Here is a 26,757-nt window from a genome sequence, read left to right as displayed (position 1 = left end):
GGTGCTGTGACAGCACTGAAGCTTTTCTCATGTTGGGTTTTTTTCATGTGATGTTTCTTCAGTGAGATTTTATTTTGCAGATGGGCCGTTTGGAGCCATTAATTGTCACTCCTTTCATTTTGTAAGCTGCCTGCTTTTCCTGGAGTGCTCAATATCAACCCCCTCTGCTCTCTGCCACTCTGGAGCTGGGGCCTATGCCCCTCCCAGTTCTCTCTGCCCGCGTTCTGCCAGAACCCCGCGTCGCTCTGTGCAGCATTTCTCACTGAATAAATTGCTACAAAGCTATTAGCCTCAATGCCACAGTCTGCTGCTCCTGCGTTCCTGCACCCACCTCCACCCCACAATTGATCCAGCCTGCTGTCTGTTCTGCAGTCAAGAATGCCGGATGCCACTGCGCACAAATTGCTTTAAAATTGAATTGTTTAAAAACGTTTTCTAAACATCCCTTCCCTTCGTGGCACTGTCTGTTGTGCCAGCTAGGGCTGGGAGCTTGAGCTGATCAATGCTGGGCAAAAGGCAGGGGAGGATTCTCAATTTTTTGTTTGTTGTTGTGGTTTTTTTTTTTTGTTTGTTTTTGTTTTTTTTTAATTCAAAACAGAAATTAAGAACTATGTGGCGGTGTGAATCGGAACTTTGATGTGTGCCAGATTGTGCACCCAGTCCGTATCTGAGCTCGTGTGCCTCGGCTCCTCGCCAGCTCCGCTGCTGTGCTGCAGTTTGGGGTTGCTGTTGCTGTATGTAGTGCTCACCAATGGCTTTGCTTTCCCAGCAGTTCTGTCTTGAGAGGGCTGTTTTCCTGGTGACGTGACTGTGCTTTACCAGAGGTGTTCCAGAGATGCATCTTTCGGGTCTGTTGGCAGTGTGGGGGAGCACAGGTGCGTAACCATTGCAGTGTCCCAGTGGGAGGCTGGCAGCAGTACGTGGTTGTGGCATTTGGGAGTACATCCCTCTTAAGAACACGAGGCTTTTGGTGGAGCACTATGGCCGCTGCCCTCGCAGATGGGGCTGCAGAAGTTAAAGGCATTATGGAGCCCATGAGAGAGATACCAAGGGACTGACTGTCCTTGTATGCATCCACGGCAGTTTTCTGCACAGATAGGAAAAGGGCTTTGCAAGTGCCAAGGGAAGAAGATTTGGAAAAAGTGAATAACTTTCCAGATAGTGTTAAGTCTCACCTTGAGAAACATTTTATTATACAAATGCTGGTACAGCACTTCCAACGCTTCTTGATGTTCCTTTATTTCTCAATTCCCCCAAAAAACTCCTCATCGCTCCAGATACTGACAGAAGAGCCCTTCTGAAGCAACATTTACCTCAAGTGCTGCTATATCTGGATCCATTGATTTTTGTCAGAACATCATCCGTACCTAACTGGAACACCAAGTATTGAGGAGTGATGCAGTCCTCCCTTCCTGCAGGCCTGCCCTGTGCTTACGGCTGAGGATGTGCCATAACTGAAGCATGCTTTACAGGGTGACTGTCTCAGAGCATCCCTGTGCTGTAAAGCCCCGTTCCACATGGTCTGTCCCCAGGAGGTGCCAAGGGCCTGGCTCAGCAAATGGAGAGGTTTTGTTCTCCATGCCCTTACATCCTCATGACCAGCTGGCAATGCGTGGGGGCATTTGCCTAAATTTGATCTTCCATTGGGGCTTTTATTTTTAATGTCTTACTTTGCAGTACGCTGCAGTTGTATTACTGAGGTCCTGCAGTGCACTACCAGGGTTCTTCTTTGCTACCCTTGCCCAATGCTCCCTGCATCCTGCAGTCACAGCCTCTTTGCCCATTTTTCATTTTCCATTGCACAGTGATGCGTGTCCTGGTGAATAGCCTGGCTGTGTCCTTCTAACATTTGCACATCCATTCCTGTGTTATGCTGAAAGTGTTTGAGCAGATTCCTGCAGGAATGTCTCCCAAACCTACAGCTCCTCCCTAAAAGCTCTTCCCTTTATCAGCAAGAAGTGCACATGTTCGGCGTTACGGAGGTCTGTGGCCTCACCCGTGTAACCACTCTGCCCAGCCAACCTCCCTGTTGTCTGCTGATAGCGCTGCAGCAAACTGAATATAGAGTACATCATTGTGACATCTGTACGTGCTTTAGTTTGAGAACATATTTGGGCCTTTGACAAATAATAGAGATAGGAAGTTAGCCTGGTTGATGGGTCCTGTATTGACACTCCTGAAGCTCACCCAGAGAACCTAAATAAACTTGTACCAATTGAGTTACAAGTCGTGGTTCAGACAGGACCACTTTTCAATGCAGACAGCAGTTCAAGTCTTCATTTAGGTGTTGTCACTTATGTTGTACCATCAAGCAGGAGGCTATCGTGCTGCTGATGTTTACGGCAGGCTCAGAAACGTGCTCAGCAATAAACCATCTGTTGGGAAATTCCTGCTTTGCTGCTGCTTTGGGCTCAGATCTGAGCAAGAGGTGAGCTGCTCCTATTACCCTGTTGTGGTTCCAGCCCTACTTCTCATCTTTTGATTCTTTTTTGCATCTGTTTTTTAAATGCTCTTATCCTGGGAGTTCTCCCAAGGGCAAGATATACATTTGTGCAGACAGTATTGTGCATCTGTACTTTGCAGCACTGACCTTGTGTGCTGCAGCTAGATGCCATCTCCAATCTGCTCAGTGTATGTGGTGATGTCATTTATGTGGTCATGTTGCCCTCCCTTTGCTGGGGAAGACATGACGGCGGATGACACAAGGTGCTTGCCTGAGTGGGCAGATGGAGCACTTCTCATTGAGGTTAACAAAGGCAGCATCCTTGGGGAGAGTGTGAAGCTCACATCACCCCAAGAAAGGCTCTGAACCAGAACCTCCTCATCTGAAGAAGTCCAGTGACCGTTGCTGTCCTTTGCAGGCCCGGTACTCCACACGTCTAATGGGATTTTTCTCCAGAGTGATCTTTTCTTTCAGAAGAAACAGAGAAAATATGCAAGAGGATAAAAATCTCTTCCAGTCTGTATTGGTTTTATTTTTTTCAGTACGATGTAGTCATTCATTTCCCTACATTATAGTGCCTGGTGGGGATGTGGGGCCAAGCCACCCTTCCAGGACCCAGGTCTGCTTCTTGCTGCTTTCCATCCTTTGCACGCCCAGAGCTGCTCCTTCCTGGCTCTTGGCCAGACAAGGATTTAAGTAGTTAGGAAGTTGGGAAGCTTGGCCACCCTTGGTCTCACAGGTTTGTTAAACAGAGGAGAACTCAGATCACATTCAAATGGCAGTAATTTGAAGGAGCTTGAGACAATGCTAGAGGATTAGGTAATAAAATTGTGTCTATTATTTTGGGGGAAAAAGACAAAACAGTTTGGCTCAAATATTTAATTTTTGGAACTTAAGGGTTAGATATATTAATATGGGCTTGGCAGAGAGTTCATAGCTTATAAGGCTGCGCTAAGAGTTCTTCGTATGCTGAGATCAGTGCTTCAAGTCAAACCTGTCTCTGTGAAAATTATCCTCTGAACGAATAATTGGCCCCAATGAGGAGGTGACTGGGCAAAATGTAATTGTCTATTATGGTAGGAGGTCTTAAATGAGCTGGTGGTCCCTTCTGGTCTTAAATCCTGTGAATATTTGTAATGTTTGGAGACAGCTTTCCTAGGGATTGAGTGGTCACTCAGCCTGCCGCCTCATCCCTGCCAGCCCTGGCAAGGAAGCTGGACGTGATGTTGCCGTGCTTTTGGTGGTACTGTGTACAGGCTGGCCAAGGGAAAGCAGTCCTTGCCTTCTCAAGATGGGTAGTTGGAGTGCAGTTGCATCTTTCTTCTTCTTAATATTATGTACCTGCATCTGTTTCGATAAGGAAAAACAATCCTAACTGCAACCTTCTGAGGGATTTGTAGTAAATGAGAACAAGCACGAGAAATTTAGAGGGACTGTGGTCAAAATAGTAGCGACAGCTTTAGTCAAAATAGGGGAGTTTAGGGACTTCCAGGAGTGTTTTCAGTGAGCGTAAACCTGCAGTGCACATTAAGCGGTGCCAGCAGCCGGCTGGTTTCCGTGCTGGCTCAGCCCCAGCAGGGGGTGGGCTGGGCTGTCCTGGGGCACAGGCCCCTCCTGCAGAAGAGGTAACAGATCCCAACCAGGCTGGTGCCGAGCTGTCGGACGTGCCGTTGTGGTTGCATTGCTGCCCCTAAATGGCACCAGGATTCGGTTGGTCGTACAGGCTGCCTGGCTGGGCTCCAAGAGTGCTGAACCGAGCGCTGACAGCGTTAAATGATCCTACTGCCCCGGGGTGCGTGCTTCCTGCACGCTTCTTTTCTCTGTTTGCACCTCTGCTTGCAGGCCTGGGGTGGGCGAGGGGTTAACTGTGTCCTCTCAGCTCTTCCAGTTACCCCGTCAGGACTGTTGAAAAATTAGCTTCTCCCCACTTGCAGCACTATAATTAGGATACAGGAGTTGTGGGGAATGATTTCACAAAGTGACTTGGTGTACTCGCCCATGCACCCCAGGGAGCCAGGCAATTATGCATACATAATTCTACTCTTTGAATATTTTCTCTTTCTCTGCATAATTTCTCTCTATTCATCTTTCCAATGTCCTTCTGAGATAAACTTAGAAGTCTCAGCTTTCAGAATGCAAAAACAGAATCTGATGACTGCATGCTCACTATTTGTGTCCAGACCAGAAGGACCAGGAGCCGTGCTGGAGAAGCCCCAGCAGTGTGGAGCTGCAGCCTGGGGGCTGGAGCAGTGGGGGGCTCCTTTGCAGCCCCAGCCTGCACTGGAGGGGCCAGAGGTGCTTGCCACGCTCCATCAGGCCTGCGGTTTGGAAGCCCGAGGGCAACTCACATCCATGGCTGGGCAGCAGTGGAGGCTGTGGAGGAGCTGGCTTTCCTGAGCACGACGTATTTTTGTTTCTAATCTCGTGTTTATGCTGTTCTCAGTGAATTTATTGCAGCGCGATAAGCAAAACACAAAGTAACTGCCAGCGTATTGCTACTGTCTTCAGTCAGTTTATCTCTATAAACTTGCTGTTGACATGATGCAATTTCTCCCTGTTGCAGTGTAGCCGTATAGCAGCAAAGTTGTGATAAAAGACAACTTGTTGAAGGGATTCTTTGTCATACTCCTGAATCACCCGCAATTCCTTTTTTCCCCAGCGCCAGAAGCGTGCTGGTGCTTTGCAATTATACCTACACATGATTCCTTTTTTTTTTTTTTTTTTTCTCCCTCAGCAATTCATGTTCCCTATTGTGCTCTCATTCATTTTCTCTCTCTTTTGGTTTCTTTTCCTTCTCCTTTTTTTTCTTTTTTTATCCAACACCTTCTCAAAGCACTGAAGCTGGAACTGCGTTGCTGTGGTTAGGCAAGGCTGCTGCTCTACTTCCTGAAGAAGCTCATTGTGTGGTGCCATGAGAAGAGCTTTAAGCAACACAAGGGAATAAAGGCACTGCATTTCTCTGATTTTTTTTTTTTTCTTCTTTTTTATTTTATTTTTAAGGAATAATACATAAGCTGCTGGGAAAGGGCAGGAGTGTCTCCTGAATCTCTCTGGTTGTGTCTGCGAGGCTGTGAAATTCTAAGGAAACCTGCTTTTCACGTGGAGGCTTGAAAGGTAGACCACCCCACCTCCACACCTTAGCTGCTCTCTGCTTTGGTCTCGTATGTCTAACAATAAATCCTAACATTGTGCCCAGACAGTGCAGAATCACAGTTTACCAGGCAGCAGCGTAATTACTACTTTTTTTTTTTTTTTGTACTAGTTCTCAGCAATCTAATGTAAGTTTTGTTTTGAGTTGTCCTGCAACCAGCAATCTTCAGAGTTGTTTTAGTGCCTGCACGCTCAGGTAACGGAACCCGGTTACGTCCTTTGGTGATACAGTGAAATAAATGTCAGCTTCATGCACTGACGTAGATTGGTGTGCAAATCAGGAAAGGATAGAGTTTGTGCCTTGCAAAGGGAGGAGAGCTGCCACAGGTTGCAGCTGTAATGTAATGGCCTGGCCATGTCTCGGGGCTGCCCATAAATACCTTTCTTCCTGTCTCTGCACAGGAGCTGTTGCTATTATCTAAACCACGGTAATTAATCAGTGCTTAGAGACAGCATGAAGGGAACTGAATTTCTGTAATTTCTCCTATTTTTCATAGTTGGCTGTACAGCAGGATGCTAGAAATGCCATCATGGAGCCAAACCACTTCCACAGTTGGGCTCCCTCCTGTGCAAACCAGTTCTGTGAGAAGAGAGCAGGTCAGCGTGGCAGTGGGGCATGCAGCCCTTGGCCCCCAAGGGGACACCTGGATAGCCTGCATGCACAGTGCCTTCCAGCTGCACCTTGTTGGCATTGCAGTGCTGCTTCGTGTCTGGAGCCCATGAGATAAAATCATAGAATCATCAAGGTTGGAAAAGACATCTAAGATCAATTCCAGCTGTCAACCCATCACTACCATATCATTAACCATATCCCTCAGTGCTGCATCTGTACGTTTTTGCACACCTCCAGGGGCAGTGTCACACCCCCCTGTTCCCCAACAGGCAGCCTGTGCCAATGCAGCACTATTCTTTCTGAGAAGAAATTTTTCCTCATATCCTACCTGAATACCCAGATGTGGTGTTCTGGCCACAAACCAGCCTGTTCCTTGGCAGTCTGGCAGAGATAATGCCTCACAGAGCTGCGCGTGACACAGAGTATTTCATTACCTGCTATCAGTACCTGCACTTGTGTGACCCACTTCTGCCATGGAATCTAGCAGCAGGTGGGAGGTAGCAATGCATTATTTGTTTCATCAGCTTGTTTGCTTAACTTTTAGCTGGCATAGCACTTAAATAGAGCATCTCCCTGGGTACGTCTCATTTTCCAGGCGCTTGTTCCCATTTGCGCTGCTCTCCTCCTCCTCACATTCCCCCGCCTGTGTTGTAGCACCTGTTGCATTTTGCCACAAATTAGAGCACAGCGTGTTCGCAGCAGGGATGGTTTGTGCTGTTACTTTGGACTCCAGTTGCCATTGCCACAGGGCTGGATGCTGCCTGCGTGCCTTGGGGACCGCACGCAGCAAGGATCTGCACAGGGGCTGTTCTTCACTCTGCACCGTGATATGCCATTGGCACCTTGAAAAGCTGTTGCTGCTGTTCCTGGAAAACATTTGAGGCAGCTTCCCTGAGTAATATGGAATCTGGACACTCAGATAGCTAGAGCACACTGAAGGCAGTCAAACCAGAATCCCTTTTTTATCACAATACGCTTTGATTAAGATCATTACAGCGATGGGAGCAGCACTACTGTTAGCACGGAGTTGGTATTTCTGTCTCACGGGCTGCAGCTCAGTGTTCAAGCTGTCAGCCCAGATGCAATTTAAGAAAAAAAAAAAAGAAAGAAAACTAAAAATGGTTTCCATCCATTGAAGCATTTTAGAGAGTGTTTTTATAAGATAGATTTTAACTTGCTCTGATCTATTTTTATGGGTGATGCGCATCTGCACATTGTAAGATCCTCAAGACTTCCAAAGAAAATCTTGCACTCCTTTGGCTTTCCTGTATCTTGCAGCATGATGACATGCACAGGTCACGGACCTCTGCATAGTGAACTGGTGCAATCTACACCTGTTTGCACTCTGTTCTGTCTAAGTCCATTTGCTCAGGAGGACGAGCTGGGGTGATGTGCAGCCAGGCTGGCAGAGATCTGCAGGAGGAATGGGGCTGATCCCTCTGCGTGCAGCACTTGTAGGACTGGCTTAAATTGCATCATTTAGAAGACCATAAATCTTTATTCCGTTTATGTGACTTTGCTGTCTGAGCCTCTGGGCCATATCTGGGACGCATTTTAAGTGCTTTTTGTGGCCTGGCAGGACGGGCACAGTGTTGCATTGCAGGTGATGCTGTCACGTTGTTGCCAACTCCAGGAGGGTAAGCACTGGCAGAGCACCAGGCAGGCGAAGATGGTGGTGCCAGGGAGCAGGAAGCACTAAATTTAGATAGTTTGAAACCCTTCACTTCTGCAGTGCTGCGAGATTGTTAACTGAGGTGAAAAAAAATTGAAGTACTTTGTGAGTTTCAAATTGATAGCATCCTTTAAAACCTTAGCATAAATTCAGTGGCACTTCACCTCCCGCACACAATCGGATCTAAAGAGCGAGAGTAACGGTGTCATTTCTTCCTGAGCTATTCAAAGAACCCATATCAGGGATGTATTAGTGAAATATTGGCAAATCAACACCAGGAAAAGCAACAGCATGCTGCAGGCAGAGGAGTTGCAGCGGTGACCTGACCTGCTGGCAGCATTCAACCCAGAGATCTGCTCGCTATTCATAGGAGTGCTGCTTGCTGAGAGCAGAGAGGACCACAGCCCTTCAGTGGGTGGAGGTGACCAGCAGTGACACCTGCGTTCAGTAATGGGCATAATGGGCATGGAGATTGTGCAACAAAACATTCATCATTTCCCTCAGGCTGAAGAGGTTTGATTTCTGATGGGCGTTCGATGCAGCTTGATGTGGCTGGGAGCTGTGGGCATTTGTCTGCTGGCAGACAGATACAGCACCATGCCCACAGCACCTGGCCCTGTGCCTGACCCTAAAGGAGAGCTGCTTTGTGCTGGCAGGGCATGTCCTTGGTACACACCAAAACACCAGGCCGTGTTTTGTGCTGACAGCTTTTGGAGATGCCTTCAGTTAGCTTAAGCCTCTAGCTGTGGTTCCGTGCTTGCTTGGGGTGGGCTTTCTTCACTGATGCTGCATATGTGTCCCTCTGCAAAAGCACCACTCAGCCAAAGCCCTCTATCTGTCTGCGTTTGGGCTGCATCTGCTTCTTAATGCAGGTTTCCATCATTCAGGGATCTTTCTGTGCACACTTCTTCCCCGTGCCCTTTCCCTTGGAGCAGGATTTACAGCCACAGAGTCTATGCAGACGCGTGGGAGCCCTGGGCTTTGTAGAGCCATCATGCTGCCATCTGGGATTTCTGGAGCTTCCTGAGCCTGTTGTGCATTGGGGTGCTCTGTCATTTCCAGAAGGTTATTCCCAGCCAAATAGCAACAAGGATGTGTTGTAGATTATTCACCAAGTGGTTTATTTACTTCTTTTCCTTAGTGATCAGTTTTTTGCTATAATAAGCCACTCTTGTCAGGACTGTTGTTTTTAAGTAAGTGTGAACCTGACCCATGATCCCCAAACTTGCCATCCCATAGAGTCCTATGAAAGCATATCAATCTGGAGGTGAGCCCAGCTGTTACTTCTGGGGTGGAAGTCACATCGAACCGTCTGAGAAAACCATTCTGTTTTCTCAGGCAGTTCATACCTGATGTGAAACCTCAAATAAGCCTGGATAACCTGACCCAAGCCCCTCTGAGCTCTGCGTGTCCCCATGCACGGGGCTGACTGGCTGCAGCTGCTGCTGCACCTGATGCTGCCAGCTCCGCCTTGCCGTGCCAGGGGTAAATTGGCTCTTTCTGAAACAGCTCACATCTCTTTGGGTCTGCTTTCAGCACTGCAGCCCGGAGCTTGCTGCAGCCCATTTACTGGTTCCTGTTCAGAGATTTTTAGCGTGCACCAGGACATCATGTAGGTTTAACAAACTGGCTGAGACATGCCATCCAATACCTTCTCCATTAACCTCTCAAACGTGGCATGCCAAAAGCCATCACTTTAAATTGCTGCAAGCCTTGTCCTGCTGTGAAAGCAGCCTTTCTCCGTCCTTTGGATGGACTTTGATGTGCCAATCCCCATTTTTAAGATCCAGGGTGAAAAATCAGGCACTGCCTGCTGCGTCGTTCACAGCATCATCTCTCTGTGGTAACGGACAGAAATCCCCTCAGTGACTTTAGGATGTTATGCTAACATTGCCTTAAACGATAGCTGTGGACACAGCTCGGGCACCACTTCAGTACTTAATTTCTGTGTTGCTGGTTGATAAGTTTCCCCTGTAGGCCGTCACTTTGTCCCCAGTATGCAGCTACTTGCTTCCTCGTTCTGTGGGCAGGTCCAAAGGAATGAAGGGAGCGATAGGGGATGGTGCAGGATGGGTGTTTGGGTGTTTTGGTGCTTTGGTGCATGCATACACAGCTGTCTACTTTGTCCACCAACATCATCCCTGTCCATTAATTTGATGTAGAAGAGGTTAAATGGAACCTGCACACCATGTTTTACTGGACTTCCATCAAATTGCTCCACAATGGCACCACTTACAGTGCACACAAATATGTCATTCCTCTCTGAGTGAAAGTAATTTATCAACAAGTGGTCCTTGTCCCTTTACCATGTAAAGTCTTTGTGAAATACACTTTTACAGCAAGCTATGATTTGTGCAATGTTTCTCCAGTTACAAATATGTTGTATTTCTCCTTTAAATGTTAAGATACAGAAGAATGAAAAGGAAGCGTGCAGGTCTGAATAATTTTTGAAGGGGAAAGCTATCCATTGTGCAGACCCTCCTTGAAATGAATAGATCTGCATTAAACGTGTTCTTGAACTTGGCGACGGACTTTGATTTAATCCATTGTGGAGACTTCTCCACCAGCGTAAGTGTAATGCACGGAAGGGGAGTGCTGGGTTATTATTCCTTCCTTCATCACCTTTGTGTTTGTCACCTTGGTGGCAAGGGAATTGTTCCCCTGTCCTTGCCTGTTGATGAGGGCATTCGGTGATGGGGACAGGCAGTGATTGGTTCTGCGATAGGGACAGTTGGTGATGGGCATGCCCAGTGATAGGGACCCTCAGTGATGGGGGTATCCAGTGATGGGGATGCATGGCATGACCGGAACCAGCTTTGGGTTCACATCTGGAAGATGTTTGCTTTGTCTGGATGAAGCTCTGCATCTTGATTTTTTTCTCCTCTCAACTGCATAGCTGGAAAATAATACACAGGGAAAGAAGAAAGTGCTTTTAGAGCACACTGCAGGCTGGGTGCTTCGATTGTTCATCTCTGTAGTGCTCTTGGAGTTCAGGGTTGGAGTGCTGGGAGGGAGGCAGAGCAGACATCATCACCCAGGAGCAAATCACCCTGTGTACCTGTGGTGTCTCTGTCTCTCCTGGTCTCCATTAGAGGGCTTGGAGGCAAGTTAGCATGAAAGGAATTTAATATCTTCTTCTTATTCTGCATGTCAATGTTTCCTCAAAGGGTTATGTTATTTTTCAGCTAAGTCTTTTCCAGGTGCAGCTGATGCTTGCGCTGTGAAACTGCGTGGCTGCAGATCCTTATTGGTAAGTGCCACGTGCCGGCAGCCCAGGGAGGTCAGTACTCAGTGCTCCAAACAAGGCCATCCTCCAAAAGCATGCCCCAGTGCTTGAGGAACTAAAGCATCATTGAAACACAAAGTGGTGTTAGCACTGAATTGGTGAGCAGCCATCTGGAATCTCGAAATATCGCCAGGAAAAAGCCACGGAGGCGACAGCATGCAGATACAAGTGGGCAAGATGAAGAACCCAAAGCAGGAAACTTGAACTCAGCATTTCTTTGCTGTCTTTGGCTTCTGGCTTAGCACTGATGTTATTTTAATACAGTTGCATGGCTTGAGTTGCTGTGATTAGCAGAGCAATTTGCAGTGCGTTCTTCAAAAATTGCTGATCAATTTTAGCTCGAAATAGTTGAAAGCTCCCATGTAATTGACGGCTGCTGTCCAAAAAGCACTACATAGTTTGGAAAATCTGAAACGGGATTCAAGTTGTTTGCACAAAGCATGGGATCCCCAAGATCTCCTTGCAATCTTTAACTGCAGACTGGGGAATAAGAACCTCAGCCTGAAAGGGACTGTGACTTCATCCTTGGGGTTACGCTTGAACCGACAGTTGTTTTTTGGCTTTGTCCTTGTCTCACTCTCTAGGGTGCAAGGCTCAGAATTTTATCCAGAATGATTTCGACTGGTTTAGAATGTGTTCTGTTAATTCTTTTTTAGCATTTTCAAAGGGTTTTTTACTTGTAGTAGTTCCTGTCGTTTGTATCAGTGCTGCTGGTTGGCCCAAGATCCTTTCGCAACCACAGTGTGCACTGTCCTCGAGGGGCTGAGAATGTGGCAGTGTGCTGTGTGAGGAGCCTGAACAAAGATGAATTATTTGGTTTTAAGGAAAAATGAAGAAAAAAGGTGATGGTTTGTGGAAAACAAAGTACCTAGTGGGGCTTTGCATGAGGCAAAGGCAAACCAGCAGACATAAAGCCTGCTGCACAGATGTGGATTTCCTCCTGTTCCATCATTTTGCGCCTCACTAATACAACGAGCACAGATTTGGATACAAATTTTATATTTTTACTGAAGAATTGATTTCATGGCTGCCTTAAGTGAATAAAGCTGTGATGTATTAACCAGTGTCAGGCACAGGATGTTTACGTATGTATCTTCGCTGTGGCAATGCCTGTAGTACTCGTTCCCTCTGTTCTCCAAGACTCGTTAACGTCGCAGACGTAACCCAGCTCCTCCTAATGAAACAATCGCAACTGGATATGCAGAGCAACACCTCCAGCAAAAGCTGATAAATGCCTTTGTTTATGATTTTTCTTCCCACTATGCTTTCACAGGGAAAGAGCAGGGAAACATATTGACATCCTCCTGGCTGCAGAAGGGTGGCCGGACGGGATGCTGCGCGCTGCTGGTGGTGCTGGGCTGGTGCAGGCGGAGCACTGAGAGTCCTGGGCTCAGCAACTCCGAGCTGTGCGGTGAATATGAGTAATAATCCATGACCTCACTGTGATTAGAGATGAAAGAAGGCTGATGAAGGGACCCCGCCGTGACACAGAAAGGAATTAGACATTGTCTAAAGCCAGGGCAGTACCAGAGCATTTGGATTTCACATCAGAGATACACGGGTGAATAATTCAGCACTTGAAAAAATGCTTCAGCCACAGTGTGACATCTCCACATATTCTTTCAGTGATATCCAAGGACTTTAACTAAACATTGCTTCCTAGGGAGTTGGGGCAGCTGTCCAGATAGTTCTCCTCTTAAATATCAGCATTCCAAATTGTTACCTGGATACAGGCAGAGACTTGGACTGATCTCTTAGGAGCTGCAGGCTCTCCCAAGGCAGGATTTTGCTTTCAGAAATCGCCCCCAGTGCTGGGCTGAACCCAACATCTTTCTGAGTGAAAATTAAGAGACGTATCTTCATATTTAATTGACACTCTCAACTAATTGGGTGAACCGCTAAGGCATGCGGAGTTGTGGATGGGGTTGTTTGGGAATTTTAAATAAATGAACCAGTTCTCAAAGGCAAATGTTGGCACATTTATTGAGTGTGAATAGAGAAGTGGAGGAAAACTAGAGTGTGTATAAAACGGCCTTGTAAAATCACTTGCTGTTTTATAAATGCAGGAGCCCTATAAACTAAACCAGCCACTTGGTTTTAAAGCCTCATACAGGGCTATGAAATCTCTGCCTTTGGTTAAACGTACAGCAGTCCAGACAAGCAAGTGTTAATGTGTTCGTGCAGCCCTAGCTCTGCTTCCTAGAACATATACATTATAATAAGTCTTTAAATAAATGATCACATATTATTCCTCAAATAATTCATCCTTTTTCTGAATTATTAGCTAAAAATGGATGGTATCTTATAATCATCATCAATTCAGACACCTTATCAGGCCCCATAACTTCTTTTCGCAGTGCGATAAGTGTTTTGATCATTTGCTTTTCCTACCTACCCCTTCCCTTTTTAGTCAGAAGCATTAGCTCCTTCAGGTGCACATCACGGGATGAGACTTTGAAGCTGTTTTCCCTGTAGGACGCGGTGCTCCAGCTGTGCAAGCTGGCTGAGCCTGCTTGCTCTGCCATGAAACACGCTCAGGTCAGTGGGTGCTGCATAGGGCTGTGTGCACGTCCCTCCTGCATTCTCCTCGTCTGGGGGACCCAGTAGGACTGGCTAAGAAATCACTTTTAATGGCTGAAAGCTTCCGTGTGGAGGAGGGAAGTAAAGCCATTCTGGGGACCACTGTTGTCTTTGCCTGTTCCCTAGCAGCTTGGCTCTCCTGGATTCTCGAGGGCTGCTGTGACCCGCAGCCCTGCAGCCTGGGTGGTGCGGAGAATGGTCCCACTTGGCACAGCTGGGCACAGCTGGATGCATCTGGGTACATTTGGGCAAAGCAGCCACACAGAAAAGGGCCCCCTTGTGCACTGGATGGTCCCTGTGTGACCGTAGCATGAAGGAGCCCTTCCACGCCTCATGGCAACTCTTATTCCTTCCCCTGCCTCATCAGTTTTGTTCTTCTACCCGTGCTTTTAAGAAAATTCTGTGGACTTTGTAAATGAGCACCTTTTTATCCCACATCCATGTGTGTTAATTGCTAATAAGAGAAAAATGAGCTCGTCTAAGATTTGTTTTTCACCATAAAATTTCTAATTTGAAAGTATTGGAGAAGAGACGTTTACCTCACTAGGGTTACTGCAGCTGTCCTGATGAGCTTTCCTATCCTCCTCCAACACCAACCAGCTTAATTGCCCTCTTTAGTCCAAACTTCAATGTATTACAAATTCATACACATTTTTTTTCTCTCTCTCTCTCTTTTTTTTTTTTTTAAACCAGGTTCTTAACAGCAAGGAGAAGAAACTTTTCTAGCAGGGAATCTTGATGTTTAGAATGGAGCCTTTTCTTCAGCATACCTCTGTGAAATGCGTTTCCTCATGCTATTCTGGCTCTGTATTAATCCATGTCTTTAAACAACATTTTACACACCGTTCTTCAGCTGAGTTATTTGATAATATCAGTGTGCAGGGAACCGTGAAGCATCTCTTTTCTTAGAAAGCTTCAGTAATATTAATGTACTTAACCTTGGTCTCTCGTATTTCCTGATTAGGTTCACAGGAAGGCTTTGCTAAGCTTTTAAGATACTGCCTTGTAGACCTATACGTAAATACTGCAATAGAATGAGAATTTTGGTAAAATAATTTTATTTAAATGAAGCAATTCTTCCCATCAAGAAATCTCCACCCAGAACACTTCCTTAATGGCTTTTGTTGTTTTAGGCTAGACTGATACATAATTAGCTTTGGAGAGGTCCTTGTGTTTTTGTCATGTTAACACCCCCAAATCACTCTGCATTCTCAACCCCTGCAGGTTTACAGGAGCTGGCGTTTTTAATTATTCTAGCCTCATTTTCTCAGAAATGTGGGCCCTTAACTTTTCTGATTCATCTTAACTTTAGATCCCTCCATTGAGTGAGAGCCACGTGTTCAGAATGCAGTTGCTTTTAAGGAGGGCAGTGGTGTTGTGGTCTGTGTGCGGCCATACCGAGATGGCCAGGGCTCCAGCAGGCTGAGCACAAGCAGGGAAATGCAGGCAGTGAGGCAGGGGTGCTTTACAAAGGGCCTTCCCCCGTTCTGGCCCATGTTGTGCTTTGTGGCTTATTGCTGGTGGCTGCGGTTTGCGGTTTGAAGCTGTATGCAGTCAGTCCCTCTTGTCCTGGCCCTGCCAGCCTCCCATAACCATTTCTTAGCAATCTGCTCTTAGATACTTCTGACAATCTTTGCGGAGATGTTGTAGCATGGGACAGCGTAGTGCAGAGCTGTGCTTTTCCTGAGCATTGGCTCCATTTTGATTTCCTAATTACTAAAATCAGATCTGCTAGGAAATAATGAGCCCAGGTTATTAATGACCTTCATGGAGCTACAGAGCAAATCAGCTCTAAATCGAGTGCCTGCACCATGGTGCAGGGTGTCTGGGTTCTTCTCCTGCGGACGCATTCAGCCTCACACTGTGCTCCTTACCTAAATAATGAGCTTTCCCACTGCTCGCTTGCATTCTCTGGACTGGGGTCAGTGGTTTCTTTTTCCACAGCACTGCCCTGCTCTGAGGCCAGGTCTGCATTTCCCGATTGCCTTTCCATCCCCCTTGCTCCTTGCTGTTTGTTGCTGGGCGCAGGCTGTCCTTGCTGCTCCCATTTTTTTCAGCCTCTCCAGTCTCCACGTTGCTGCTTGCATATTCTTCTACCCACATGGTTCCAGCTTTCCCCAGTTCCCCTCAGCCTCACCCCATCTTCTTGCACACCCACATTGTACCAACCTTTCAGCCCGCTCTCATCTCCTGGTACTTCTGGGTTTAGCAGCAATCCCTTCTCTACCATTAAGCTGAAACGGGCTGTATTTCAGACATTCCTTCATGCGTTTCAGCTTCTTGAGGCTTTTAATTGCTGCCTTTTTCCCTTTATGATATACTGCTGTTCATGATGTGTGAGAATACATTTACAGAGAAAGCTTCTTCTGTATTTTATGTGTGCTGTGTCAGGAAGGCTATAATTTTGTTCACTTCCTTCCCTTTTCCTTAAAGTTGTTTGTGACAGGTCTTGAAACACTTGCACCTTAAGTCCTCCCAGAGTAAGGTCAGAAACTGCCATTTATTTCAGAATCTGCCCTAAAATAGTCAGCTCTTAATATCGTGTCTCAGGGTCTGCTGGAGTTGGGGCTCGGGCTCCGTGATAATTGTTGCATCTGCTTTCAGCTGAGAAGAAAGTGGAGGCTTGCTATGAATATTAACAAGCCATCCATCCTTTACACCTTCTGGGAACACACGAGTTCTTAAATTGTTTCTTCTCATGATTTTTGTGTTCTCCATTTTCTCTGCAAGCTCTTTTTTTATCAACTTCGTTTTTTCCCGTTTTTTTTCCTAATTGGAGGCTTTTATCCATATTTATATCTAGACTGCCAAACTTATTCGCAGCTAGCATTTATTCTGTTGAACCCTACCTTCTCTGCAGGCTTTAGATGTCTTGCTGCTGGAATGAATTCTCTAAGACCTCAGTCTTGCCTTTCTCCTTCACTCGGCCTTTTCTCCCATGCTCATCATCAATGATAGGACAGAAGTGCATAAAACTACAAGGAGATCGATTGCCTCATGAGAATTTTCTAGCTTTGAAACTGGGACTCTGAAATTTGGCATCCATCCGTAGCCATGGTGGCCATGATGGGCACCATGATGAACAGAGTGGGAGGACCATTTCCCACTGTATCTTTCCTTTGGAACTTCACCTTTTGAACCATACTGGTTCTGGAAACCTCATGCATAGTGTGTTGTTTTTTTTTTTTCTTCTATCTTATGGTGTGCACGGGTTTTATTGGGACAAAAAGAATGGGGAGAAGAGAAGGCAAGAAGGTATTTTTCTCTGCAGGCCTCGCTGCCCTGGTGAACGCAGAGGAAGCATGCAGCACGGTGGCCTTGCTTTGGGAAGGGCGGTGCGGTCAGAGCTGCACCCGGGAGACTCTGGGAGAGCATTACTGCTGTTTGCATCTGATTCGTGGCAGATGGCCTTGAACTCGATCTTTTAATTCTGCCTGAGAGTTAATGAAGTCCACCAAGGGCAGAAGATGTTGTTAGGAAAAGCGCAGCATGTTCAGCATCCATTTGTACCGTGGAGAGAGCTGAATTCTTTTCTACTATTACTCCACTGAATGTAAATATCTCAGAGACATTTACATGGTATTTCTTTTTAAGTATATAATGTTTTCATTCAAAAGTATCATAATTCTTGAAAGACCTGTCAGAGGCTCTGACATGTAATTAATTTCTCTAAAGCTCTTTTTCTGAACGATATAACTGCATATATAGAACTCATTCCAACACCTGCGCTTATTCACAACTCTGCAGAAAAAAGCCACATCTTCTGCTTCGTTTCTTCCCCCACTTCTCCATAAAAAGATTTTCCTTCACTGTGGATACTCCCTCTCCATCCACCCTCATGATCTACAACAAATAAAAGCATTGATTTGTAAAAGGTGTGTGCAAATAGGAATTGGCACGCTGGGCTTTGTCTGGGTGCTTGTGACCTTTTGTTTATTCAGCTTCAAGCTGAAACACTCTCACAACTTTAATTATGGAACAGTTATCATTAACCCATAATCTAGTCCAGCTAATACAATTCCCATTTGTGTAGGTGGGCTTTCAGTCAGTCTAGTAGGCTGTTTATTTTTACCTGGTGGATTTTTTTTCTCTGCTCGGGTGTATATTAAGTTCCAACAGGATGATACTGGTGCTGGGGACATCTGAATGAGGAGATGCTCACAGCCATGGGCATCATCCACGCTACCAGGCACTGGTTCCATGGCAGGCATGGCCAGCTCTGAGTGCCTCCAGGCTACTGCTGAGCCCATTGCTGCTGCAGGGGTTCAGGAGCCAGAGCCCGCTGCCTCTCAAGGGAGAGCACGAGCAGGAGGAAGGCTTTCTGCAGGACTGCTCCATGGGCAGCCCTGGGCACGTCCTCGCTCCACAGCACCTCCAGCAGCAGCGAAGGGTGGACCCTCACATGTGCACCGTGCAGACAGCCTTCAGGATTCCCCTGCTGGGAAAAAGGTGTTTTTGGAGTGAGAAAGGAGCAAAGCAGCTTGGTGCTGTCTTTGTAGAGGACAAGCTTTGAGCAGAGACATTTTTCCCTCACAGTTGTGTAAACCTTTCACCCTTGTAAAATGGATACAGTAAGAAAGTGCTTAAATCCAGGCTGTATAAAAATGTGTCTGCTTTAAGTGCACATAAAGCCTGTCCTTTACTTTACTTGAACATGGAAACATGCCCAAATGTTTTAGCTTTGTAATTCGAGCATTTCCTCCTCTGTTGTAGGTAAATAATTGGCACCCCCCAGTTTTGTTTCTTATAGGGAGTGTTGTTCGTGTTGTTGTTGCTTTGCATACATACTCTGTTGAATTCACAGGAAAAGAAGTACATTCATTTTACTCCAGCTGACAAAATGTGTCATATTGAGTGTGCTTGGGCTGTTGCCATGTCACCAGGAGCAGAGAGAGCTCATGGAGCCTCAGCTTGGGCATTGCTCTGACCACATCTGTCTTCTGAGACAGATGTTTCAGCAGTAGCAATGCCCATGAGGTTTCTCAATCACCAGGTGGGTTTTTAAAGAAAAACACAAAAAACTGTTGGGCTATGTGGCCAGCTGAGCTGAAGAACACATGCTCCAAGGCCATGGACCTGCTCCCGAGGTGACAGAGGTAAATGGGAGGATCCACTTTCGGTGCTGTGTTGGTGTTCTGCCAGACATCTGTACACGATCTTGTTGCTAACAGCTTTTGCACAACCCTGTTATCATGAGTAGTGGGAAAATGTACAGGAGACGTGAGAAGGGGAGAATTTTCTCAGCTGTGCTGGAGAAGTTTTTTCTGAGGCACTTGCAGTCCTTCCGCTGACATCAGCTGCATGACTGAAAGGGATTTCTCCTGGTCACGGAGTTCTGTGTGCTGCTATCACAGGCAATTGTTTCCTGTCCTTCTGCCCATTAATTTGTCCATCTCTTGCTGAAAGCAAGTTGGATTATTTTCCAGCTCCAGTGCCTGCTTTCTGCAACTTCTTTCTTTCCATCTCCTTTCATAGCTAGCACATTTTTCAGTTATGCCAGCTGTGATCTTAGCAGATCCCAAAGTACACAGTGCAGTTGGGACGAGGCTGTCCTTATGAATTCTTCCTTGTGACTGAACCACCCTGCCTGCACTTGAAACCCAGCCTGGCATGCGGTGCTCCTGCTCTCCTCCTCCAGAGACCTGGAGTTAGTCCAACACCATGGCTTTCACCATCATCTTCCTCCATCCACTCCAACTCCGGTCAAGTTCATAAACTTCAAGCTAGTGACTGAATTTCCTCCTGCCGCTTCTTCATAATAGTGTGACCTCAGTTGTGTGTGTCTTCAATAGCTGGACGCCATCTGCAAGCCGAAGCCTCTCCCCTTTGTTCTTCTGTCTGCATATGGCTCTGTTCAGCTCTCCTGCTACCCACTATATTCTCTGCCAATCACCTTTATACCCCAGCTCTCTGTTGGTTTAGCTTTTCTTCCCGGAGACCCAGCTGTTCTTCTCCACTTTGTTATTCCCAGTCTTCGGTTTCTTCTTGTTCTGCACTGCGTCAAGCCCCTTTGTCAATTTTATTTCACAGTTGCTGGTGTTTCTCCCTGTCCACCTTGGGAGCTGACCTTCTGTGATCACAGCGCTCTGGAAAGGTCCTCTTGTTCAACAGGTCTCTGCAAACCTTAAATTGTCTGTTTCATTTGCACTTCATCTCTCTTCAGCCATATCTGAAGATCCCCTGTCTGAATTCGTTTCAGTTCTTTCCAGCTCGTTTCTAGAACTCAGCTCTACGCTCAAGGTACTTCAGTCGAGGCAAGCAGTTGTCTGCAGGCACAGCCCCTTCATTCTTGCATATCATCATCCTCTTTTTCTTCTCCAGTCTTTGGATTACATCCACCAGAAACTTTCCTTTTGCATTTCCCTCCCTCCTGTGCACTTGCATCCCAAAAAATAACAACAGGCGATGAAAAATCACCCAGTTTCCCCACCTGTAGGCTGTCTTTTTCTGCCTCTGACTGTCCGACTGCCTGCTTGCTGGTAGCTTGGCTTTTGCCCACTGAGTCCCGCTGTCTCCATTTGGTTTTGCCTGTGACACGCCGTGAGAAGTGATGAGGGGCAGAAAGCAAAGCTGCCCTCACATCTCGCTTGCAGATCCCACTTCCAACATGCACAGCTGGCAGGCAGCCCCAGGGCAGCACGAACCACAGTCACACCCCAGCAGCAAAAAGCCAGCAGGCAGGGACGCGTCTGCAAACACACACGTAAGACCTTGCTCCTGTCTCCTTCAAGAAGTCCCAATGGCAATAGGACGATGCCTTCCTAATAATGCCTGGGATCCTTCTTTGTAAGCCTGCTGGTGTTTTATGTCCACATTAGTTTTCTCTCTGGAGATCTTTTGTGCACTGCAAATGACAAATCCACATTATTGGAGAATCATTGTTTTTGCTTTTGTATTATGTTTTATTCATCGCAAGCTCTTATTTTAATATGATTATGTTACCAGTTGAAAACAGGCCACATGTGGCATTTTACACCAAATTGCTATAAACAGATAAACCCTGGCAAAAAATCAGGTCAGCAAACCGGTGCAGAGATGATGCTTGTGCTTCTGAGTGATGTGGGTAGATTGAAGATGTGGCCATAGGCCTCATCTTGTTTTGCTAAAGCAGAGACTTGATGTGCAGAATTAATTTTTCTGCAGCAAGTTCTGGATCATCTCTTGTCCTTCAGCCTGGTTCCTATAGGTTAAACAGTGAACAGTGAGAAAGGGTTGGTAATATCCTCATCTACATTGTGTATTTGGATGAAATATTGCCATGACTCTCTTTATAAATGTTATTATTATTAAATATTTATATAACAGTCATACTCAGAGTCCTGTCTAGGACTGAGGCCATTTTTCTGTGCCCATCCTTTGGAGGTCAGCAGGGTGAAACTGAACAAAAGGTGATTCATTTTACAGAGCACAGAACGTACCACGTGCAGGGTACAGAACGTACCACACAAGGTGCAGGGGAGGCCAACGTGTCAGTAAGGTAGAAAATAATCTGGGAAATGAAAAAATTAAAGTGTGGAAGTCCCTCAGGTACAGTGTCACAAGTGAAGTGCTACAGCACGGCCTCTCCATTTCACTTTGCATCTGCTGGTGACCATCAGGAAAAACCAAGACCAGAATTATCAGCCTGCCACAGTGCAGCCATCCCCACAGCTGGGTCCCAGCAGAGGGACTGCAGTCAGAGTGGGTGCCCGCTGGGTGCCATGTCCTGCTCCTTGGGAAGGAAGAATGCCCCAGCATGAGCCGGCACAGATGGGGCTCTCCTGGAGCATTACCTCTGTGCTTCAGAGAGACAGCAGAGATCAGAGAAGACAGGAATACGGATCTGTTTGTGTTGTAAAGATGCCAGTCTGATCATCCACAAATGCTTTTTGAGTGCTTTGAAGCGAACCCGTGAGCAGCAGGTTGAGATGTGTGAGCATCCATAGCCAAGTACTGTGGACTCCAGCCCGACCCAACTACAGTCAGTTCACCTGAAAGGTCTCTCACACCTCGCAAACCATGGAGGTGTACAAAACCCATCGAGCAAATCACAGTCTATTGGATAACCTTAAATAATAACTCAGCTTTTCCTGCTCACAAAGCTTTCTCATGCCACTAACAACCACTCCCAGAAGCCTCTCTGGCCCACATATTGCTTCAGCCTCCCATTCAACAGGCCGGTGTTACTAAGGAGGCATGATTTCTCAAAAACACTGAGCAGCTTTCATGCTTAAAAGTTAATCTACTTCAAGTTACACATAAGTATCCAGCCTGGTGTGTGGTTTGGAGCTTGCAGCTCCTCAGCTGAGCTCAGTTGCCTTTTGTCAGCCGTGGTGGCAGCCTGGGGTGCCAGCGAGGGAGAGAAGGCTTACTGGAGCCAGCGATTTGTTGTGAGCTTTGAAATATGGATTTGCATAGAAGTAGAACTCGGCGGGTTAGTTAAATATTCTTCTAAATATGCAAAGGAATTGGGTTACTGATGCTTGTTATTCTTATCTTACTCTTGGTGTCACAACATCTTTAAGTTCGGTGAAGGTTTTGCTTACTAAGACGGTTGTAAAGATTTCACAATTAAGAGGGCTTCACTGCAAATCTGAATATCAGTGAAGTTTGGCTGCTGAACCCAGCGCAGTGAGTACTGTGGGAAGACGAGGCATTGACAAATGTTGATTTAAAAAAAAAAACAAAAAACCAGTGCTTCCATCTATTATCTGTTGTGAGAGAGAGAGAAAGTTGAGTTCAGGTTGCCAGAAGTTACAAGCAGATTCTGCTTGTGATTTCTGGTTGAAGAAGTGTGGTCCTGCTCATCTGGTTGTTCCCTGCTGCCTGTGCCAGGACTCAGCTGTGTCTCTCCACTGCACCATGTTCCTCTCCTTGGGTGGGCAGCGATTTCAACATGGGGCATCTTCAGCAGAGGAATGGAGAGAACCTGGCCCTGATCTGGATCCTGGGTTTGATGCCTCCAAGAAATGATGGATGCAAATAGGACCAAGATGAATTTTAACATGGTATGGATTGTGAGTGCAGGCAGGTGGCATGGGAACGAGAGCAGCTCTCTGAGGAAGGAGTTCTGATGGTGAAGAAGTGTTTTCAGTGAAAAATGAGGCTGCAGATAGTTATTCCAGAAAGCTCCTTAGGTGAAATTTCTCGTGCCTGGCAGTGTCTGGATGAGGAGAGTACTATCTAGCAGCTTGTGTGAGCTGTTATTACTCGGGACATCTAAGTTTTTCTTCCAACTCTGCCACAGAATTGCTGTTGTCAGACCTGGGGCGAGTCCCCTCCTGTCTGTATGTGTCTGCTCACCCATCTGCCAAACAGGGATAATAACACTTACCTGCTTTTGCAAAGCAATTTCAGGTGACATGAAAGGTGCTGTGGAAGTGTAGAACACCACTCCACCTTCTAAAATGGGACTTTGGGGAAGGAAATTGGGATGTATATCATTTTAACCCTGCTGAAATGTGTTGGACTTGGCTTTTGGAGTGGAAAAATGAAAATACGGTAGCCTAAATAAATAGCATTTGTCCTCTTAAGCAGGGCAAGGGCAGCATGTAATGTCGTGTGTTTATTTTTATTGTTGTTATTTTTTATTCACGGTTCCTTGAGCTGATTTTGGGAATTGTACTGACTGTGGTTATGTTTCTGGAAATGTGCAGGTTGGCCAGATGCAGTGGGGCATGGAATGAACAGAAAGAGGTTAAATTGATGGATGACCAACAAGAGCAGGATTGTGCCTCAGAAGACCAAGAAACTATCCTGATTAATGGGGTGAAAGAAAATGGTAAGGAACTTAATTACAGCACGTGAGGGAGCAGTGACAACTCACAAGCCAACTTATTTTTCTAATTCCTTTCATGTATTTAATTTTAGTGGTTTGCAGGTATCTCTACAATGTGGAGCAGTAGTGTAAATGGATATTTTCTGTACTCCAGCTATGGATGTACAGCTTTTTAGGTCTTAACAAGTACTGCTTTTCCCCATGCATATGCATAGTTGGAAATGTTTTTGTGCACACGCAATTTGAATTATAGATTTTAGTTTGGTTTCCTAGGGAAAAAAAGTCTTATGCGATTATGTATCCCCTCTGTTGGGAATCTTTCCCCCTCTTCACAATTACATAAGCCACTCTCAGGCAGATTTGATGGAGGATTTTCAGTTCCTACAAATTCAGGGCAAGTTGGAGCTTGGGCAGAAGTAAGAGAGCTGGGTTAGCTGTGGCCGGCAGGGAAGGTCAGATCTGGGAGCTCAGTGCTACCTTTGTTCTGCAGCCCATCGCTGGCCAGCTTGGCCTGTAACACCTGTGTGCAGGAGTCATACTGCTGGTCATGGTCACCGTCCTGGGAGCCTCTGCAACACTGCTGGGAACAACCAGCCTCTTCTAGCGGCCTGCCCCAACTATCTGACTAATGTTGGCGTAATCTATTCCTTACTTGCTTTCAAAAACATTAGGTAGGTAGGAGTAGCAGGCGCTGTGTTTTGCCTGAAAACCTGATTGAAATAAAGTTCCTCAGAGCATTTTCTTGTGTCATTTATTTGGCCTTCCTGTCACTAGCCACAGTAAGTGCAGCGGCAGTCTGGTGTTGAAGCAGAGCTCAGTGTTTTCAGTTCTTCGTGTTTTTATGGTTAATTTCATGGCTTTTCTGAATTTGTATTGACCTACAAATCTTGCACTGTGTGTAAATTGGTCCCTGTAAGATATCTAGTACTCTGTTCTCCAGTGCCATGTGTTCAAATCCTTCTGTCTTGTCAACGTGAGGTTTACTTTAGTGAGAATGCACAGAGGCATCAAACCTGGAGCAACTCCAGACACGCAGGTGCCCTGAGGTCCCCACAACATGTGCTGGTGGCAGGTGAAGAGTACGCCGGCACTTTCTTGTATGATGCAGTTCTGAAGATCTCTGTCTTCGCCAGCCCATCGCATTCAGAAATGCAAACGTGGAGGCAGGATGTAAAACCACGCTTGTGGCACCTGCAGGAGCTATGAGGAGGTTTTCTGGCCACGCTCTCCTCGTCTCATCTGATAGACAGTACCTCCTCAATAAAGACTGAGGTGATTTCTAGAACCTGACACCACTTCTATGAAAGTCAATTAAACAGGTCTTAATTAAACATTGTCATGTAGGAGTTGCTGCTGAATCCCAAGCAGCGAGTTGCTCTAATGCCACCACCTCCCTGTTGATGACATAGGGGTGTTGCTTCTTGAATCATCTCACCCTCACTGTGAGTTGGTGCTCACTGCAGTGGTCGGGCTTAATCCAGAACAGCCCGTAGGATGCTGTAATGCACACTCGGGGATGGGCCTCCTTTTGGAGCTGACTCATAGTGGGATGATCAGCGTTCCTCTGCTAAGGCTGCCTGTCTGATTTTGGGCAGTTGTTGAGTTAAACCTGAAAAGGTTTTCTGGTGTTCCAGTATTTTTCTTTTTTAATTGCAGTCTTCTTGGAGTGTTATTTACTTTGGAGTTTCATTGATTATATGCCTGATTTTAGAACAATAAAACCTCTACAAAATCAAGTTTTGGTATTTGTATTTCACAAGAGTTAAGTTCACTTCTACAAGTATAAACCTTAAAAAAAACACACAGACAGTATATTTTATATTATAGCATCTCTATGTAAGACTGAATTTCAGCTCTCCACCTCCCCCTTTCTTCAAGTGCTGCAGCATTCATAGTCTTCTTTTATCTTCAAATTTTCCATGCTTCCTCTCAGCTCCAAGCTGATTCTTATTTTCTTTTACTTGTAAGGTGGAAGTGCATCGGTTAATTTGTTTTGCTGCTCAAGGAAAAAGATACCACCTCTGCATTTCTAATGTAAAAATGGTGGGAGGAACCCGAAATGAGCTTAATTTTGCTTTTTAACCCTTTTTGAGGGAGGGAAACAGCACCAATTTCCAGCAAGTCTGTCTGTTCAGGATGCATACAGGCATTGCATTGCATTTCTGATTTGGTTTGTTTAGCATTTTTAAAGTTGTTCAAGCCTACTCTGTAGCTTCCTTGTCTTGACTGAAGTCTTCAGTGATGGTTCCATTCCTGAGACTACCAGGAGCCCAGAACTAGTGGCAGCTTTTGGGGCCAGATCAGTGGGATTTTGGGGAACACGTGCAGCAGAGTAGCTCTGTACTGTGTAGCAGGGTGCTCCTTCCCATGTTTGCCAGCTCTGTGTGAGTATCCCAGTCCCAGCCGTGCTGGAGAGGCTGCTGCTCCATCTCGCAGGTGGGGCCAGGGCATGCTCCTCCATGTTCTTTTCAGTGCTTCTCTGCTCACAAAGACAGGGCCTTGCCCCACAAACCCACAGCTATCCATGAAAAGGCCAAACAGGTAAGATGTGCCAGGATGTGAGCACTGGGAGTCACCTTGAGGGTAGCAGAGGTCTCTGGTTATTATGAATCACACATTTGTGTATTTTTTTTTAATATGGAGATATCAGAGCATGTTCATGGATGAAAAGACATTTCCATTTCAAGGGTCATACCATCTGCTGAGCCAGAAGCCAGATAAATAATTTTATTTTGCCATAAAAATCTACTATAAGGCAAAGAAAATAAAAATCCTTAAGCTAAAAAAAAAAAAAAAAACAAACACCTTACATAATGCAAAAGACATTTTAAAGATTAGGTAAAATGGAAAGAATTGCAAAAACAGCAGTAATTCTAATAACTGCTTTAAGCTCTACTCCGCTGCCTGCTTTCCCTGCGCACGGACAGTGGCAGGAAAGCTTCTGGATTTAAATCAGCCCTTACTCTGTGACCCTGCAGCAGCTCAGGTGCGTTTCAGCTGCAGGCACTGCCAGGAGGATGTTTTGTTTCTTTAAGAATCTTATTTTTCTATTAATTTTGTAAATGTTAATGGGAACATTTTTATTAGAGTTGTTTTGTTTTTTAATAACCTTGTCAGATTTGAAAGGCAGTATCCAGGTAACGGTATGTATATTAGGAGGAAAGAACGGATGGTTTCGGTTTTTTAAACGTACTCTTGTACCTCTTCCAGCTGGCTGTGGGGGGCAGAGTGTTTACCTCTCTGGTTTTTGTACATC

At 45.9% G+C, this 26,757-nt stretch overlaps 1 protein-coding gene across 1 annotated transcript in view; it reads left to right on the top strand.

Annotated features, from left to right (window-relative positions):
- Positions 1-26,757, top strand: part of NEXMIF (neurite extension and migration factor) — a 126,487-nt gene that overhangs the window by 88,748 nt on the left and 10,982 nt on the right. Inside the window, 1 exon segment of the mRNA XM_085230345.1 lies at positions 23,380-23,504. Within this exon segment, the coding sequence (XP_085086471.1) occupies positions 23,429-23,504 (76 nt within the window). The 5' untranslated portion in view covers positions 23,380-23,428.

This window comes from Meleagris gallopavo, chromosome 9 (genome assembly GCF_905368555.1).
Source record: "Meleagris gallopavo chromosome 9, MGAL_WU_HG_1.1, whole genome shotgun sequence".
Classification (NCBI taxonomy): Eukaryota; Metazoa; Chordata; class Aves; order Galliformes; family Phasianidae; genus Meleagris; species Meleagris gallopavo.
This window is presented reverse-complemented; position numbering and strand designations above follow the sequence as displayed.